A 17,845-nucleotide genomic window follows, 5' to 3' on the forward strand; every position below is an offset into this window, starting at 1 on the left:
GTCCGGCGCCCTCCGCCCGCGGATACGCTGGAATCGTTACCGCTACACGATAATACGTTAGCAAGTCGAATATGGTCGTCGCAGCTAAACTAATTTCAATATTAATATTGTAAGTAAGACCAAACTTTATTTACGTGATACTTAGTGTTAATAAGATTAATAGAACAAACGATTTGTAAAGTTTAAAAGTTGCGAGGAGCGCCGCCGCTGCCGGCTCGCTGTTTCTGTATCTGTAGGGGAGTGACATATGGTCTGTGATACGTCGTATTCAATATACGGGTTTAAAATACGTAAACTTGTTTCTGTTTGATTAAATCCTTTGATTGTTTTATTCAACTTTATTTTGTCATGTGTTTCTGGCCGTTCCAAAACAAAGCAACGTATGTGGTAATTTACACCATTACTTTATCTATCTATACTTTATCTATTTTTACCTATTTTATTTTATTTTATCTATACTATTATAATAAAGCGTAAACACACACTTCTTTGTTGCCTAAGATGTCAGCAATTACAGCAAATTTTTGAACAATTCTTTATTTAATAAAAAGCCTTACATTTACGTCATGCTTTAGGCTATATATTTTCACGCCATTAAACTTAGGGGGTAAATATTTTGGATAAAAACCCTGATGTGGGAAAGAGACCATAAGTTGCTGCCAACATCAAGAAGAAAGATTGCTAAGGTATGTCATGTCATGTCATGTCATTTTGACATTTGCTATTGATTTGACAAATGTAAACAATAAAATAAAATTTTCATAATTTCATGCGGATAAAGCCGCACGGGAACAGCTAGTCTACTAAATAAAGCTGGTTCGAGTATTTTGATTTACAAAACCACCTCCAATAAAAAAATAGACAAGTCCGTTCTTACTCCAATTTTGACAGGCGGTAATGATGTTTTACACCAACTGTTTTTTCTACGTAATATTAGAAGTGGCTGTATTTAAATTCCCTCGCCTAGTTCTGAAACGCAACGCTATTAGTGTAGGCAAGTGACGAATCTATAATTGCGACCAAATTGCGACACTGGGTTGTCAATACACGGTCGATTTACATTAATCAATATTAAAATTCACTCTCGTAGCATCAAATAATACTGCTTTAATATGTCGGTATTAAATTATTATCAATATTTAGAAACATTTTAGAAGTAAATATTTTTACTGCATTACATTGCCTATATTTCTACAAACAACGAAAGGATTGATGCCTGGCAACTCTAGGTCACTGTTAGATTTTGTTAGATTGGGAAATATCGGACTTGTAGCCCTCTCACACGGTTTTAATTTGATTTTCCGTGCAACAAGACTTTTATGCACTTAGCATAAGGTTTTATTTTCTTTATTTTAACTTCAAGATGTAGAGATAGAACACACTCTGTTGTACGTAATACTTATTACCTCCATGAATCTACCCCATTTTGCAAAAAAGTAGAAACGTATAAAAAACAAATAAATTACCTGCATATTCCCTTTTTCTCACTACCACCGCAACTAATCACAACAGTCAACACCAAACTGGCACAAAATACCAGTTATCATAGCCTGTTTTTGAGGTCACTGATAAAAACATAGACATCATAGAAATAGAAATATAATCGTACTATTACTGTACTCTGTGTGTTAATGTAGTCTGTGGGGGAAAAATATGAAAACAAACATGGCGATGGCGTTCTGATAGAGCGTCGTCGCCAGAATGATCTGTTTACAATTTTACGTATCGACTTTAATATCATAGAATCCCCGTCGTGTATTATGCGTTCTTCTGAGGGAGAAAGAAGAATCAATATCTATGACATCGGTGGAGAGAGAAAAAGGAATGTGTAGTGCGGTTGACGGTAAAGTGTTGTGGGTCGCGGAGTTTGCGTGTAAGGTGTCGGTGTGCGCGTGTCGCATGAGGGACCGCGGCGGCGGCGCTCGGTAGAGTCGGGCGCGGGTGACATGCAAGCGGCGCCGGCGCGCTACGTGTCCTCGAGCGAGCTGTACTCGGCGGACGAAGTGGAGCTGTTGTTGGAAGAGATTCGCGAGCTGGAGCCCGTTAGTTGCCGCGGCGAGGAGGTGCAGGACTTCGAGATCGCCGGAAGCGGGTGCGGCGCGGGCGGGCGGTCGCCGGCGGGCACGGAGCTGACGGAACGCTCTTGGGACTCGCACGCGCACTACTCACGCGCCCCCCCGCCTACGCCGCGCCCGCTCGCGCCGGTTTACTGTCGCCTGCGCCATTTAACGACTGTTCAGGGTGCTTTCACCCTGCTTGTTGTGGTACGCCATTAAGCCGTAAATTCTCTATATTGGGACATATTATTGTTCTCTGATAATTGCAAAACTGTATGATATTATAACGGCCATTGTAAAAATAGCATTTAAAAGTACTTGCGATCAACTATACCATGCTTATACTACAACTCCCCATAAGAGGCTGAATTGAGCCGCCCTGCAGACACATTGCAACCTTAATCCCGATAGATGTGCCAATGCACTTGTCTGTGTAAGTAGAGTATGTGTTATTATACTAATTCCCTAATATAAGATGATGTGCTTCAACTTAATTTTTAAAATCCACAAAGTTGCAAACATGCTCTGCAAATATACATTGTGAAACATACTAAACCAATTGGAATTTCATTAGAAAGTAGGATGATGTGATACAGTCAAGACTGATATTTATATGGGTGAACAAGTGAACACAGTACTTTAGCGCAAAGGACAGCTCCCAGATTAACAAAGTTTAACTGCTTTAAAATTTGCCTGTCAAACTAAACTCCCAGTTGATGAATATTAAATCATGTGTGCGGAACAGACAAAGCAAAGCTAATAACTGAGACATATATAATGCAGTGTATGCATGCTAAACTTATGAATTTTGACATGCTTCCATAATTTATAAATTGTTGAATGTGAATAAACTAAAATTCATTCACATTAAAAGATAGAAGGTAATAATGAGTATGCACACATATTTTTTCTTTTTTTTAATATTACTACTTGTTATAAGATAACCAAAAATAAAATGGACATGAAAATAATGAATCCTTGAGATATAAATAAAATAAAATGGCAATCATTTTTGTGTGGCAATGGCCAGAATGCTAAGACATCCTCTAACAACAACAATGTATTTGTTTGGTTCTCAAAAGTCAAAAAGTGATTAAATTCATCTAAAACTTGCTTCATCTAATAGGGTTGCAGTTTAGAACTTGCTGAGGGAATTTTGATAAAACACTTTTTAATTAGTAAATTTTGCTTCTAAACAAATTCATATTGTTTTTGTGGAATGAATTATCCAAAAAATTTTTCATATGATTTAACATCATCCTTTCAATATTTCATTTCCAATTCAATCCTTTCTTTTACCTCGATGACTAAAAGAATCCACCTTAACTTTTATTATTTTTGACAAATGGGCGTCCTTTCATTTCTCTTCCCTGGAGTATCATAAGGTCACAGAGGTGTGAGAATTGAAATTACAAAATAATACATTTCATCAGTGTGGTTTTATTGCTTTTTTTTTAACAAGTTTTGGTTATAATGTTACCACATTTGGTTATAATGGTAACAAGTTGGTTACATTATTTTTTATTACCTAATGAGTGTTGTTTAACTTACCGGATATTCTATGAAATGTTGGATAATACGAATGTATGTAATGTAGAATAGCTGTGGAAGTGTGTATGCAGTGAGTATGTAATGCAAGCGCTGTGCCGCGCGCAGGCGTGCTGCGCGAGCGCGTGCGGCTGCGTGTGGGCGGGCGCGGGGCTGCGCGCGGGCCAGCTGCCGGGCGGCGCGCGCGTGCGCCTGCTGCACCTGGCCGCGCTCTCCTCGCTCATGCTGCACGCGCTGCTGCTGCTGCTGCACGTCACGCGCCTCGCAGACCTGCTGCCGCTCGACTGGAACAAGCTGGTACCCATTATACTAACCTCATTCCCCACTTTTAACTTTAAATTGTTCATTAAAGTAGCTTTAATTACTAGCTACTATGTCCGCGGTCCACAATAGCGGATCTCAACACATACACTGATACTACCTATATACTTATCACCTTATCATACCATATTATAATTATAATTTTAATAAAATTTTATTAAAATTATTGACAAAAGTACCTATGAAGTCAATAAATACGTTATTTTATGTTACATATATTTTACATAACAGATAAAAAAAATTATTTTAAGTAGTTTTAATTTAAATTCATTTAATAAATGTACAAATTAATTTGTGTTTTTATTTTAAGTTTTTAACACTAAACTCCACTACAGTTAGAAATTTACAGCAAATCAATATCAGGTAAGTTAGGGATTTACCCAACACGTAAAAACATGGCACCCCTTGCCATGTTTACGAGACAAAAAAAGTTTGGGGAACTCTGATCTATAGTTTACCATTTATGATTTTAGTAAGATCAGTAAGAAATGGGATTATCTGCAGTGTCAGAGTCCACAGCAGCATTAGCTGCGGCGCGTTGTTTGTAAGAAAGCGGTATGGGGCGAGTGGGCGAGTGGGCGATTGTAAGGCGTGTGTGGTCGCAGGGCGGGTGCGCCGGCGCGTGGTCGGCGCTGGCGCTGGCGGGCGGCGGCGCGGCCACGCTGCACGCGGCGCTGCAGCCCGCCTACCGGCCCGCGCCGCACCTCGCGCGTCTGCTGCTCGCCGCCGCGGTATACACCTCTAACTTACGTTCCTTTTACTATTATTTATAAGGTTGCCTAATTTGTCTCGTTTCGTGCGACGGGATGCATCGTGGTGACATCGAGAGTTATCGTACATTGCAGGGGCTGGGGCTGAGCGGCGCGTGCTTGGCGGCGGGGCTGACGGTGCGCGCGGTGCGGCGCGCGCGCGTGGCGGGGGGCGCGGAGGGCGCGGCGGGCGCGGGGGGCTCGCGGCGCTCCAGCGGGCGGTCGTCGCCGCGCGCCGCCTACCGCGCCGTGCCGCAGCCGCAGCCCTCCACGTCGCGCGATCACGCCTTATAGCCCACGGACTTCTAAAGGCAGCACTCGGTGAAGTGTGCCAGTGTGCCAGTATGCCAGTGCCGGCCAGCTGCTGAATAGAGACTCTTGAAGTTATAACATGAGATAGTGCGACCACTACTGTTTGATATCTTCCAATAGTGATAGAGGAGAATGGCTGTATCAATTTCATGGAACGGCTGCGTGTGTGCACTTCCTCCACTGCACTCGCGCAGTCTCCCCGCTCCAGTGAGTCCAATTGCGACATAAAATTGAACAGTTTTCTGTTATTTTAGGTAATTTTTCAAAAACTAGTTTTGTACAACACTATCCTGTATTATATGTAGTAGCCGAATCCGAATTGAAAACCTTTAGGCACGTTGTTCTCTTGCGATGGCAGGGGAATGTGCGACGAAGGCGTCGCGAGCCGAAGATCTAGACAGGTCTAGGGGCGGGGGAGGGAGGGGAGGCCTATTTTTTTGTAGTAAATAGGAATGTTTATCAACACATGATCCAGATTTTCATAAAAAAAGACAAGTAGTTTTTTATTTATCACATAGACGGGATCTAACAGGGATTGTAAGCAGCTTAGTATTTAGAAGTTGTTTATCGAGTGTACAGCTCGCGGGGCGCGGCGCCGAGCAACCTCACTGCCTCGTCGGAGGACGGCTCTTGCTGCCTGTCCACGCACAATCTTATATATATTAATGTGTTCAAACGGCTCTCCTACGACGTGGCAGTGTTATGTGACGCAGCGATGTATCGGCGCAAAGTAGTCGGCAGCTCGGCCCCCCTCCGCCCCCCTCCGCCGCCGCCTTGTCCTCCACCAAATGACCAATGTTTTTAATATCCATAGGGGAGTGGCTTGTTGGCCACGTGGTTTCACGGCAAGGTAATGGTGTTCATGAACGTCTACTGCCGAATCGTTCAAAAAACACCGTCGCATTCTCTTGGAAAACCGATATGAAATGTTTTTATACAATGTTCGACGTTACTTTTTGTAACCGTATTTGCTGAACTGTCTTTTATATCACGAATTCGTATTTTTCGCTTATATTATTTAACACAAGTCTGAGTTCTAGTCCATACAGTATTCATAAGTGATTGTTTATATGTATATCTGAGCACAATTTTCTACTGGGCGGCCGCCGCACGACGCGCGCTGGGGGCTCGGCGAACCGCGCTCGGCGCCGCCCAGCTAGCGTGTATTGCGACAATGTAACGTTATGTGTAGCTGGAATATTTATTGTGTATGTATGATGTAATGTAGGCGTTGGTCGCGTAGCCGACCGTACATTCGTATGTTATTGTATGCAAATGTAAACTAAATTTTAACGCTTTTACTAAAATTATTTGCATTACATAATTTACAATAATATAGAGATAAGAGAAAACCTTTGAATATACCAAATTAGAATTGTTTTAGAAAGTGTTTTTGTTTACCGTCTGAGCTGCGACAGTCGCGCTCCGAGCATGACACTGCGACATGTGTCGCGTTATTTAATTTGAAGTTCGTTTCACCAAATGCACGTATTCCATATGTGCATGCTCGGCTCACGTACATATCACCGCAGAGCGCATCCCGCACCTCGCACCTCCCACCTCCGACATGCTCCATTACCCAATCTATCTAATGTACGCTCTTAAACAAAACATTTTAACTTTTAAGTTTTAACAATGAAACATAATATATGGTTTTTATACAATCCATTGTTGTTTTTGTCCAGCCCTCATTTTAAATCCAATTCAAGTAATTGTAGAAGTTATGAGTATACGTGTGTAATTAAACTAAAATCGATGACCTGCAGATCGGTTGACGGTTCACAGGCGTCGATGCGATTGGTGTACCGGCTTGACCATCACCTCAGTTTGTAAGATTTGCATATGTTGCAAGTCACCGCAGGCGGGCAGTCCGTGGCTCATCAGTTCCCATAGTAATAGTACATCAGTTTGAGTGAGCCAATTTAGTTGTTGAACTGAAGCTCAACAATTCTAGGCTATGTGTGCATCAGTGGTATTATGAAGTCAGAGGTAAAAGCAGATCGATTTATAAACTGCTATCACTATGCCATGTTAAGTTGCCAATAAGTATGCCAATAATAAGTTTTATTTCTTTGCCTTTTATATTTCTACTAGCTGTTGCTCACGACTTCTTCCGCATAAAATTAAAAATGTGTTATTCAGCCCGTGTTATCCACCAATAATGTAGCTTTTTAATGGTGAAAGAATTTTTGCAATCGGACCAATAATTTTGGAGTTATTTCAATACATATATAAATATAACATTAGTATAGATGGGTAGTTATGTTTTTATTTCGAGGGGCCTATTTTATTTATTAACACACACATTCACATGAATACAGGATTACTAAATACATTTTTTTAGTTAATTGACTATTCCTTTTTTTAAGACCTACCTAGTTTTAAAAAAAGGAATAGTTTGTTTTATGAAAATTAGGCAAATTGAAAATATTTAATTTATGTTTTTCATAAAAAAATAACTTGTAACTATATTATACATCAACTTAAGTTACAGATGTACCCAACACTTATTTTGTGTTGCAATGTTTACCACATTACACATCCATTATGGCCAACTCTCCTACACAAATACACAGGAATGCTTCGATGCAGATATACTTAATGTATTACTTTACATCAGTTTATTCTGTCAACATTGGTAATAATCTAAGAATGTATCACACAGCAAAGTGGGGCAGAGTGGGGTGGTGCCACACTCCCAGCCTCAACAATAACTTCCCTACAATCCCACACACCACAATAATAATGTATATGCAATAAAGACCAAGTAACTTGTCTATTGTCAAATTTCACCCAATAGTTCTACTTAACATAGCCAAATTTAAGTATTTATACAATTAATTTCTTAACCACTCCCTTGTTACACATTACACATTATTTTATAAAGTTCTGAAGTAATGTTCAACGGATTCTAAAACGCTTTCAGCTTTAGGCTTCGCTGCAACACCAGCTATTTCTAAACCAAGATTCTCAATCTTGTGCGCAGTAGAATTGCCTATGGCAAAGTGTGGCAAGTGCGCTAGCTTGTTACTAAAGGTCTGCAGCTGTCTCTGCACATATTCACAGCCGGAGGGGCTGAAGAACACCATGCAGCATACCTCCCCATCCTCATTCACGCTCATCAGATCAGATCTCAAGTTCTCATTCTCCTTTGTCTCATACACAGTTAAAGCATCAACTGAGATCCCTCCTGACTGTAAAATACTAGGTAATAGTTCAGAACTTAGGTTTCCACATGGAAAGAGAAGATTGGATGGGCTTGAATTCTCCTGTAATACAAGTTTTGCCAAATTTTCTGCATTTCCTGTTGTAGTTCCTAAAGCTTCTAGACCTAACAGGAGTTTAACTTTGTGTCCACTTGATTCACCAACTGTGTAAATACGTTTCGTGTTCCATGTCACGAACTTCGAAGGGGCCCAGCACTTAGAAACTGATTCTATGGCTCTGGGGCTAGTTAATATGAGGCCCTGGTAGTGCGGGCTTTGCAGTCTTTCACTCAGCTCTTGCAAGTTCACATACACAAATTGGAGAGGTTCAATGAAAACGGTCTGATAGTTGTGTTCTGAGAAAACCCTCTCGTAGTCCTCCGAAGCACTCTTGAATAACAGTACTTTCTTCATGGTAACAACTTTGTACTGGATACTAAAAGCACCAAAGTTATAGCAGTGTCCTTTGCTGCGTCATATCAATATCGACCCTGAAAGAACCGGAAGCTGTAAGAGGCGCAAGGTGAACCAGAAGTAATGAAACTACAATGTGAAACAATTCAAGACTCGTCGACTTTACCTTTCCATCAAGTATTAAATTAACACTGCTTACCTTTAATAATGAAATAATTTGTGTTTAAAAAATTTGAATTCATGTAAACCTTATTTATGCTTTACATGATAACTACAATGTAACATACATTGTAGCTATATCGTCTAGTTTTAAGACAATAATAAAGGTAAGGAGAACAAAACCAAATAACTAAAGTGTAAAGTGACAAATCAGGGTTGCCAGCAGTATCATTTCTTAAACAGTGATGGGCTTCTACCGAAATTAGTTAACATTATAAGAGAGAATCATGCGGAATTTTCATATTTAAATACTTGTACCTTAAAATCAAACTAGGTAATTCTCTTGACTTTGTTTGTCGTTGAGAAGACTCTATGTATAGATAACTTTTATCCAAACTAATATCCTTTGCTATGAACAATAAGGGGAGGAATAGCCTTAACATATCATAGTGTGTCTAAATAAGATAGATTAGTTTGATAAATGACGCATATGAAGTATCGAATTCAATTTGTATGAAGGTAAATGCCGCACTTAATAGACAGGTATCGTAGTGACGCAAACACGCATAGCGAACAATTATGAACTATCGATATTCGGTTTAAATATTTGTCGAACGCAACTAAAATTATTACTTTCTTATCATCTAATTTAGAGGACAATTCTAGTATTGATTATAGTGTAGAAAATTTAGCGATGACAGAAATAATAGCGAAATCCAATTCGATTACGTACGGCTGTAGTAGCAATAAACATTTATTTACTCTAATTATTTGTAATGGTCATTATTAATTTGAGAAAACAGTGTTTTTATTTTTTAATTCATATGTTAACTATGAATCTATTGATTCCAACTTCTATATGAATAAAAATCGAAAATCGATAAGTTTTATGATTGATTTTACACAACATCCCTCGTAAATTTGAAATGAATTGTCAAACTAATCTAAATTATTAATACACACTATAGAACTTGCTATACTATAATCCTGTATATAAATATGCTATGGAGATTTCTATGAAGTGAAAACTGGTGAAAACTAGAGACTATTACGAACTGAGCTGTTTTTTTTAAAACTATATAATAGAACTGCTTTTTAGTTCTATTAAATTAGACATGGCGATTTTTATTATCCAATTTAATTAATTGGACGGAAAAAGCCTCGAGGAATAGAAACTTTTTGTCAATTTTATTTGACAACAGTTTTTTTAAAACTCTCGAACGAATTTTTCCAAAGTTATCTTCGGCTTTAAGTTCAAGTAATAATGGCATTATCATTGTTTGGCATAATCTTAACATCATGACTGTTGAAAGTGAGGAAACCGTGAACTAAGTACAGCGGTTGTGGATGGTAGTGTCAATTAATGCCGATAAGTGGATACACTAATGGTGTGGCGGCGACGGTTTTGGTGGCGTTATTACTAGTCCCTGTCCAGTACTACATACCTGATCTACATTCAGGCCTACCTGAACCAGCACCAGCACCGCCCTCCTCGTATGCAGCAGTGTCATGGGCGCATCTAGATGACTATCCGAAATTCGATATCATTGTTGCTATTACATTTGTCCTGTTGGTGTTCGCAATTTTTATTTGTGATTGGATACAGAGGAAATTGCTAGAAAGACGCGTTCTCAAGGTACTGTGTCGTTAAATTATAAGGTATACATTAGTCTGATGATGGGGACTCATTATTCTGTCTCAATCTAAGTATCAAGCGCGACGAAACACCACTGACTCAAGCAGTCGATATCCTTAACAACGAAGCAGAATCATCTGCACTCTAATTACATTTTGGCAAGAGCAGGCGTAGGAGATTTAGTAGATCGTGCTTTCATACCAAGTTGCCGGTCTCTGCTGAAGGCGCGGCGTCGCCGCTCATTGCTCAATGCACTACTTATGTGGTGGCCCTAAGACCAAAAACGAGCGTCGCCTAAATTTTATAATTATTTTCTTCAACCAAGTATGTTCAACAACTGTAAATAATACTTGCTCAGTATTCTAACGAATGTAATCTGTAAATCGAAATTTCAAGGACATGTGTCTTTCGCTTAATATACTTCATCTAACAAGGCAAGTCTTAAGACACCTTTACTTTATAATTTTTGTCTACTGTTGTGTGCATAAAGGGCTACCATATACGAACCACTTAAATAAATTCGGCACTAATTGCTGCAGCAGCAGCAACGGACTGCGTAGGTATGGTCGACTGCATTTAGCGTCGACGGCAGACTGTTATCCGTGTATGGTCATCGCCAACCGGCGATCGGTCGATGCGTACGTCATCGACTGCTCGAAGCGGTCGCTGCGTAATGGTCCTAAACCGAAGCCGAAGCACTCCACTACTAGTATTATGTATCTGTTAATAGAGCCACATTTGACAAGATGATGATACTTGCAGTTGAATAAGTACCTGCAAGAATGCATAGAGAACATCTGCAGCTGGGACGCGCGGCAGGAGCAGCTGGAGACAATGATGCAGACGGTGCGCAGCGCCACCGCCGAGTACAGCTTGCTGCTGTTCCTGGTGCTGCGCAAGCACCGCCTGGCGCCGCACAAGGGCCCGCCCTCCTACCGCTTCGGCGACAAGATACTCGAAGACTTTATACCTTTCGTCAAAAATACTGATCTCTAATCCTCTCAGAGCACTGATTTTATTTTGTACCTTTCATGAAATTATAATTTTTTAACTGTTTACTTTTTTACAAATCTATGCTGCACTATCTACATCTCTGCACCCTACTTATAACCCAATTTCTAAAAGGAGGTGGTTATCAATTCGTCGCCACACAAACCATCGACGCCAAAGCAGTAACAATTATACAAAACAGACATAACAGCTACAATAAGGCGTTTACATATTTAAGGAATTATTTCGTTACTAGTGTTTACAATTATTTCGTTAATGTTGTCTTTTTGGGAATACTTTGTTTTTCGTGTATTTTCTTTGGAAGTCGGTTTTTTTATGTTACCGTTTAACTTGTTGTTATATGTATACATTTTGCGTTTAGACTAACGTTATCATACACGTAAGAAACCACTTCTATTGAAAAAACTAGTATTGAAATTTATTGTTGTGTTACATTTTTTCGCCTAAGTCTATTAGTAATTATTCCATAAATATTGCACCTGTGTAATGTACAGAAGTAAACTGTAAGAAATTTTCCTACCCATCTTCTTCGTCACATCCAATTCGACCACTATCTCATATGCAGGCGGCAAATTCTAACAAACATCCATTTATCTACCGAAACTTTCACATTTATATGATAATATTAGTAAGATTAATTTATTAATGTCATTTATTTGTTGTTATATGCTATATATTGTAAATTTTTTAAATCCCTCTTTTATTACATTTTTAGAGCACAACCTCTCCTCACTGGCGCCCTGAGCCCATCGTAACAAAATTTTGTCAAAATCTCTAGAAGCTGTGATAGTCAAATATACGTGTAATCAGATTGAAATGTATGTGCGAATAGCGAGAGACCGTTAATTACTATAATTCAACCATTCACAAGTCGATATTATGCAAAGTGGCGAGGAAAGGTGAGGACGCGAGGCGGCGGCGCGCGCAGTCCTGGCTCTTGTGGCCCGCGCCCCGCGCATGCCCGGCGAGACAGCGCGCCATCGGCCACTCCGGCAGTCAGCTGCCGCCGTGGTGCTTGTAGTTGAACATATTTAGTGTGACGTCTGGAAGAATGGGTGGTGTGAGTAACATCTAAGTAGCTTGTGGTGGGTGCGTTTGTTGCCATGTGAGTGCTCTTTGCTATGCCGTCGCCGGCGGTCACGGCGGTCACGGCGGGCTCCTCGTCACAAGCATCGCGCTCACGCACCGTTACAAGTCATACGGACTCATCAGCTACACCTTGCTGTTGTAAATACCATTATGCTAAATAGTTATATTTTTGAACCTCATAAACTGGACTTGACTTATTTTCCTGATATGAGAGTTTACTATCATAATACTTTTTGCTAGTATGTAAATTTGTCTTTAAGTTGTGCCCTGCGTACACAATACATTGCAATTTTTTCGTAATCTGCCGAATTTAGTCATACGCAATATTTTAATGTTAGGTAACACTTTGTCGTAGAGGTTCGTCCAGTATGTTAAGGTCAAAGCCAGCCGCAACCTGTTTGTCAAGATCATCGTGACGGAAGTAGCTTCGATTTTGAAGATGGCAGAGCAAATCTATTCAGTTGAATTTAGCAAATATATGGACATTTTGTAAATAGGCGTCAGCTGTGTAGTCGCTGTGTATTAGGCATTTGGTGAATAGCTACGCACCAGATGTCTGATCGCTGTTTGTGAAGCGCGCGCTGCCGGAACCCCGCGACGGGAGGAAACGGTATTAATTTCAAAGATTTACTTTGCCTTGTGTTTGAAGAACCTCATTAGTTTGTTAATCAGTAATTTTTTCCGAATATGACACTGAGAAAGTTTGTGTTTATTTCAACACTGGTATTTAAACATATATCTAATCTAAGTTTTTTTTCGAAAAAGTACAAAAGATAATAACATTAGCAGTGTTTATAAAAGTATGCTCCATGAGGATTCACTTGACATCAAAAACGTATCTTTCATTAGTTTTAGTCCTGTGGTCTTCTTCGTATTTTTTTTTCAAGTTTTATTATTGAAAACTTTTTTGGATGAAATTTTTATTTTTTTTGTTTTTAACTTGGCATACCAAAATTGCAGCTCATGGTGTAGTCTCACCTTCAAAATCAAGCTACATTTTAATATGTTAAATTTAACATTTAACAGTTAACAAAGAAATTCCTAAATGTCCAATGACGGGTTCTCGTATCGCAGGGAGCGTATCCGCCGGTAGGCGAAGATGTGCGACGCGCGGCCAGCTGCACTGCTGGCCGTGCTCGCCGCGCTTCTGGCCGTCGGAGCTCCCGGGCAAGGTGCCAACAGGGGGGGCGCCGGCGCCGCCGATGTTGATGCCGCCGAGTTGGATGCCGCCGAGCTGGCGGCGGCGAGCGTGCCGGCGTGGCGCGAGCTGTGGCAGGCCTCGCTGGCGGCGCTGCGGCGCGAGCCCTCCATCAACAGCACGCGGGAGGAGGTGATCGCGCCGGTCGGCGGCGTCGCCTTCCTGCACTGCCCTGTGCGGAACCTCGGCGAACGCGGCGTGCGTCACTTTTTACAAAACTATTATAAGAGAGATTGTGTATATTGGTGTGTTTGGTAATTATAAGGGTTAATAAAAAATAGATTACATATGACAGAGAGCGAATGTTTAGTTGATTTTGATATCAAACTACTGAACACGGAGAGGGCACTATGAGCGTCACAGGGGAGGACAGGAGTAGCCCCCCTTGACCATCTATCTGCCACCACTAAGTAATCGGTTTAACGCTCTCTGAAGGCACGAAGTATGTATATGGAGAATCATGAAAGTAGTGTTAGTGAGAGACACATAATATGAATTAAGAACTGTGGTATGTGGTAAAGGGATTTTTATGCCGTGTGACTTTAATGGTACACGGACCTTTTGTACGCCATCCCAGCAATATGACAGAGGGTGTGATGTGTAGGAGATGTTTGTTAAGATGGTGTTGTTTGTTGCGATGTGGGCGGGCGCTGGCGCGGACGCGGGCTCGGGCGGGTGCAGGTGTCGTGGGTGCGCCGACGCGACTGGCATATCCTCAGCTCCGGCCTCCTCCTTTACACCAACGACGAGCGCTTCCAGGTCAGCTAATCCTATCCCCGCTATTATAAAACCACGAATATTTACATCAATAACATCATTATTTTCGATAACATCTTCATGAATGGTATAATATATCAAAAGATTTATCCACTGCAACTGCGTAGTTATCAGTGCGGAAGCCAGCTGATGAATTAGAGCGTGTGTTCGCATGAATTTGAGGAGTATGTTAACAATGACTTACCTACTCGTATGTATGTAACGTGTTGTCGCAGGTGCTTCATGGCGACGGGTCCGACGATTGGATTTTGCAAATCAAATACGTTCAGAAACGCGACAACGGCACTTACGAATGTCAGGTAAAATAAAGTATTATAATGCATCAATTTTATATACAGAAGTTGTACTTGTTAATGTTACGAGTTGTATGATCGTGGCGATGTACCTGCTGCTGCGCCGTTATTGTTATGTTGTTGTCGTTCAGTCATTCAGTCATTCAGTCCTTCAATGAGTAGTCTAGTTGGTGTCTGTGTGGGGCAGGTGGCGAGCGGCGGCGGAGGCACGCTGTCGCGGCGGGTGGAGCTGCGCGTGCTCGTGCCCGAGGCGTTCATCTTGGGTGCCGAGGAATACCACGTCGACGCCGGCTCCGCTATAACACTCGTCTGCATCATAGAAAACGTAGATACAAAATATGACAAACTTGACTTCTATTTACATGTAACATATACCTGCTATACAACCTAGTGATCCCTCCGTGAAGAATCAACATGAAATGAATGAAATGAATTACACTCCAACAGTGGTAAACGCCGGCAACAACAACTTCTGCGGCAATAATGAGTGCGCCCGACCGGTGAAATACCACGAGCACACAGAAGATAGAATCTTTTTGGAAATACCCCATGAATAGAATATTTTATTTATATACAGTATTTTATGTACGTATGTATGCATTCTCTATAATTTCACACATAAAAAAAATGTTTTACAACTGTACTACACACTACACTCTACTACGACTACGACACTAGTACACTCTACCATACATAATATTGTAACACCGCACTCCCGGACAATCCATTCATATGGTTTTTGTGGGGCCATATTTGTGAATATGTTTAATTTGTAAAAGTTTTCATTTTTTTTTTGAATAGAGAAGAAGTGCCAGCAATTTCGCGTGTCGTCTGATCAGCGCGCGTGCCGAACGCATAATTTTGGTCCACTTCCTTCTTTTTCTTAAGAGGAAAAGTAAACTTGACTTGATAGTAGGCATAGTCGTAATTCAGAATGTAAAGGTGTTCGAATGTGGCGGCAACTCGTTGCAGAGTCCGGCACCGCCGCAGTACGTGTTCTGGTACCACAACGCGCGCATGGTCAACTACGACTCGGCGCAGGGCGTGTCTGTGAGCACGGCGGGCGCGGCGGGGGCGGCGGGGGCGCGCACGCAGTCGGCGCTGCGCGTGCGAGCCGCGCGCCCCGCGCACGCCGGCAACTACTCGTGCCGCGCGCCCGGCGCCGACCCTGCCCACATCTACGTCTACGTCTCCGAAGGAAGTACGTCTCAGTCGATTTTCGTAAAGCAATTAGTACGATCCTATAATGTCCAGCATGTTGGCGCCCTTGTTACACGCTAGAATCCTGCTATGCACCAATGTGTGTTTCGATTTACCAATTTTATGAGCCTACATGAAATTACAAATATAACCTATTACGTTCTCTCTTTTTTTCAACCTATTGCCAAAAGTATTAATTTAGTAGTAATCTACGTAATAACAGAAATCTACCTATGCAAGATTCCAAATTTCTAAGCCTGGTAGCTTGTAAGCTGATTTTTCGGTTACCTTTATTGTTTTTGCTCGCGATATCTTCTAAACTATTAGTCCAATTTAAATACTATGTTCTTATGCATTATTATTAATCAAATATAGCCTGTGTTACTCTTTACCTTCCTAATGCTGAAATAATTTTTAATATCTGCCCAGTAGTGTAGAGTCGGTAGAGTACAACTGTGGTAAAGCCCGCTTCGCACTGCAGGGCCGGCTCGCCTGGTGTAAATACCACGCCAAAACAGAAGACAGGCGTGTAGTAGGAGCAATACCGCCTTTTGCCTGATGTGTGCTGCCGGAGGCCTAATTTGAGTCCCTTTTCCTTTCCACCTTCTTCTTAACAACATATCTGCAATTGCGGACGTCTGTGGGCAGCGGTCGCTTCGCCATTTCGACGAATTTACTTGGCGGTCGCTTGCTCGTTTGCCTCCTTAAAATAAAAAGCATCAAATACATACAGATGTACAAAAGCCCTCTTTATAATATTAGTATGCGCTGTCGCCCGCAAACTACGTTATCACGGATCAAAAAAAGTCATCTATTCCCGCCTGCATCTACCTCCTACCAGCTATCGGTAAGTCAAAGTCCCGTCCAAATCGGTCCACCCGTTCAAGAGATAGCGGTCCGGTCAAGAAAAGTAGCCTTTAACATGCCCGTCTATGTCAGCTACCCTCCAGTGAAAGTCCAGCTTATGGTAAAGGAAAAATATCGTGATACAGCCTGATAAATTTTATCCGCCAAGAATTTCAGGCTGTTTGCCTAAGGCCTAGCGACCGTTAACTTCGTTTGGGTTCCGAGTCACTGTGAAGTATAGTTAGCTGATGAGGATAAAACATTAAGTGCAGGATGTTTTGTTGTTTTAAAAATGTAATAAATTGTACACACAATTGTTTTAGGTGATAAGATGGCGGCAACGTTAAGCCGCGACGCAGCCGTCGTGCAAGCACCTCATGTTTCCGTGGTGCTGTATGCGTTGCTAGCCAGCGCCGTGCCGCCCGCGGGGCCTCTGCGGCGTATGTAGCAGCAGCATACGTACCAGGGGCTTACGTAGCACGCGGCGAGGCACATTCGCGCCGCACGACACCACATCGCGCATTCGGCACAGCAAGCGGGAAACTTGCTCATAGATTTTTTTTTGGTGATTTAAAATTTGTATATAAATTAGTATTAACACTATACCTGTAAGAAAAAAATACATTAAAAGCAATTTACTGATACTTTAGTTTCTATTATTTTGACATTACATTAAAATGTTTCCGCTTATTTGACATTTTAATTTTAAAGTAAGGATATGAAAAGTTAAGAAATAAAATACATTTTTATTTGGTTTTCTTTATTTTTGTTTAATAACTAGCTTTCGCCTGCAACTCCGTCCGCGTGGAATTAAAAAAGTAGCCTATGTGTTATTCCAGACTATCCTCTAAGTCTATACCAAATTTCATCGAGATCCATTCAGCCGTTTAGGCTATGCGAACATAGCCTACCTACCATACCGAAGTACAGATAGTACGGGTTCACCACATTCGGTGGCGAACATAATTTAAAATATGGTATGTAGGTAGGTTTAATTTATTATTATCTTTATGTTAAACACATATGTAG

The 17,845-nt window shown here is 41.2% G+C and overlaps 4 protein-coding genes across 6 annotated transcripts; 3 read left to right on the top strand and 1 right to left on the bottom strand.

The window, feature by feature from the left end:
* The first annotated feature begins 1,389 nt into the window (after positions 1-1,389).
* LOC106102156 lies at positions 1,390-4,969 on the top strand. Its single transcript, XM_013281567.1, has 4 exons — positions 1,390-2,264; positions 3,714-3,902; positions 4,532-4,657; positions 4,772-4,969. The coding sequence occupies exons 1-4, from the start codon at positions 1,947-1,949 to the stop codon at positions 4,967-4,969; spliced, it is 831 nt and encodes a 276-aa protein (XP_013137021.1). The 5' UTR covers positions 1,390-1,946.
* Positions 4,970-7,404: 2,435 nt separating this feature from the next.
* LOC106102173 (uroporphyrinogen-III synthase-like) lies at positions 7,405-8,962 on the bottom strand. Its single transcript, XM_013281584.1, has 2 exons — positions 8,807-8,962; positions 7,405-8,684 (listed from the first exon to the last, which is right to left on the bottom strand). Exon 2 carries the CDS (start codon positions 8,605-8,607, stop codon positions 7,867-7,869), a length of 741 nt encoding a protein of 246 aa, XP_013137038.1. The 5' UTR covers positions 8,608-8,684; positions 8,807-8,962; the 3' UTR covers positions 7,405-7,866.
* Positions 8,963-9,773: 811 nt separating this feature from the next.
* Positions 9,774-11,460, top strand: LOC106102602. The gene is made up of 2 exons (XM_013282130.1): positions 9,774-10,402; positions 11,165-11,460. The coding sequence occupies exons 1-2, from the start codon at positions 10,130-10,132 to the stop codon at positions 11,396-11,398; spliced, it is 507 nt and encodes a 168-aa protein (XP_013137584.1). The 5' UTR covers positions 9,774-10,129; the 3' UTR covers positions 11,399-11,460.
* A 603-nt stretch (positions 11,461-12,063) lies between these two features.
* LOC106102603 (hemicentin-2-like) lies at positions 12,064-17,435 on the top strand. Of its 3 annotated transcripts, none has more exons than XM_013282132.1 (7): positions 12,064-13,112; positions 13,577-13,898; positions 14,382-14,459; positions 14,693-14,776; positions 14,958-15,095; positions 15,743-15,971; positions 17,140-17,435. In XM_013282132.1, exons 2-7 carry the CDS (start codon positions 13,602-13,604, stop codon positions 17,262-17,264), a joined length of 951 nt encoding a protein of 316 aa, XP_013137586.1. In that variant the 5' UTR covers positions 12,064-13,112; positions 13,577-13,601; the 3' UTR covers positions 17,265-17,435. The 3 variants fall into 3 exon arrangements, with proteins under 3 accessions (XP_013137586.1, XP_013137587.1, XP_013137588.1); XM_013282133.1 differs by having other exon boundaries at positions 12,064-12,640; positions 12,858-13,898; XM_013282134.1 differs by having other exon boundaries at positions 12,064-12,518; positions 12,858-13,898.
* Positions 17,436-17,845: the final 410 nt, after the last annotated feature.

This window comes from Papilio polytes, unplaced genomic scaffold, assembly GCF_000836215.1.
Source record: "Papilio polytes unplaced genomic scaffold, Ppol_1.0 DF823923.1, whole genome shotgun sequence".
Classification (NCBI taxonomy): Eukaryota; Metazoa; Arthropoda; class Insecta; order Lepidoptera; family Papilionidae; genus Papilio; species Papilio polytes.